This window comes from Acanthamoeba castellanii (assembly GCF_000313135.1).
Source record: "Acanthamoeba castellanii str. Neff unplaced genomic scaffold scf7180000084669, whole genome shotgun sequence".
In the NCBI taxonomy this organism is placed as follows: domain Eukaryota; phylum Discosea; order Longamoebia; family Acanthamoebidae; genus Acanthamoeba; species Acanthamoeba castellanii.
In genome coordinates, this window is record NW_004457554.1 from 264,057 (window position 1) to 264,659 (window position 603).

At 53.7% G+C, this 603-nt stretch overlaps 1 protein-coding gene across 1 annotated transcript in view; it reads left to right on the plus strand.

Moving 5' to 3' along the window:
• The window catches only part of ACA1_112980 (protein kinase), a gene marked incomplete at both ends in the record, with an annotated part of 6,561 nt that overhangs the window by 2,729 nt on the left and 3,229 nt on the right, over positions 1-603 (plus strand). The window contains 2 exons of the mRNA XM_004342053.1: positions 138-344; positions 495-600. Of these exons, the coding sequence (XP_004342102.1) occupies positions 138-344; positions 495-600 (313 nt within the window). The remainder of the gene's footprint in view (positions 1-137; positions 345-494; positions 601-603) is intronic.

Genomic DNA, 603 nt, shown 5'->3' on the forward strand with positions numbered 1-603 from the left:
CGCCAATCTCGAGGTGAAGAAGGAGATCATGGAGCGATCTCGACAGAAGGAGGCTGCAGCGAATGGAAATGGAGCGACTACTGGCGGCTTCATAAGCTCTAGCGGCAACATGCGAACGACGGCGAGCAATGGACGAGGGAGGGGGCTCCATTCTACTCAAATTGAAGGCCATCGCAGAGGCATTCGTGAACACACCACCCGACGCTCTACACTCGCGAGAGATTGTGAGGCAAATTCAGAAGCTCCACCTCAACGCGGCCAAGACAGCCACGTCTCTCGAAAGAGAGCTCATGATCAAGCTCCTCTTCATCATTTCCACATGCTCTCGTCTCGAGGAATACAAGGTGCGCCCGCCGAAGCCTTCCCCCTTTGCTGCTACTTATCTCTCTACTCGTAATTTATTTATTTATTTATTTATTATTATTTACACTCGCTACGCGCGCCGCTGGGCCGAATGCTGACCATCGTCATCTTATTATCTCGCCATCGTGTAGGAATGTCTGGAGGAGGACGACGTGACCGAGGCCAACGACGACAGCCTCAACATGAGCTCCGAGTCCGAGTCCGAGTTCCTGTCCGGCACGTCGTCGCCGGCCGTCAGTT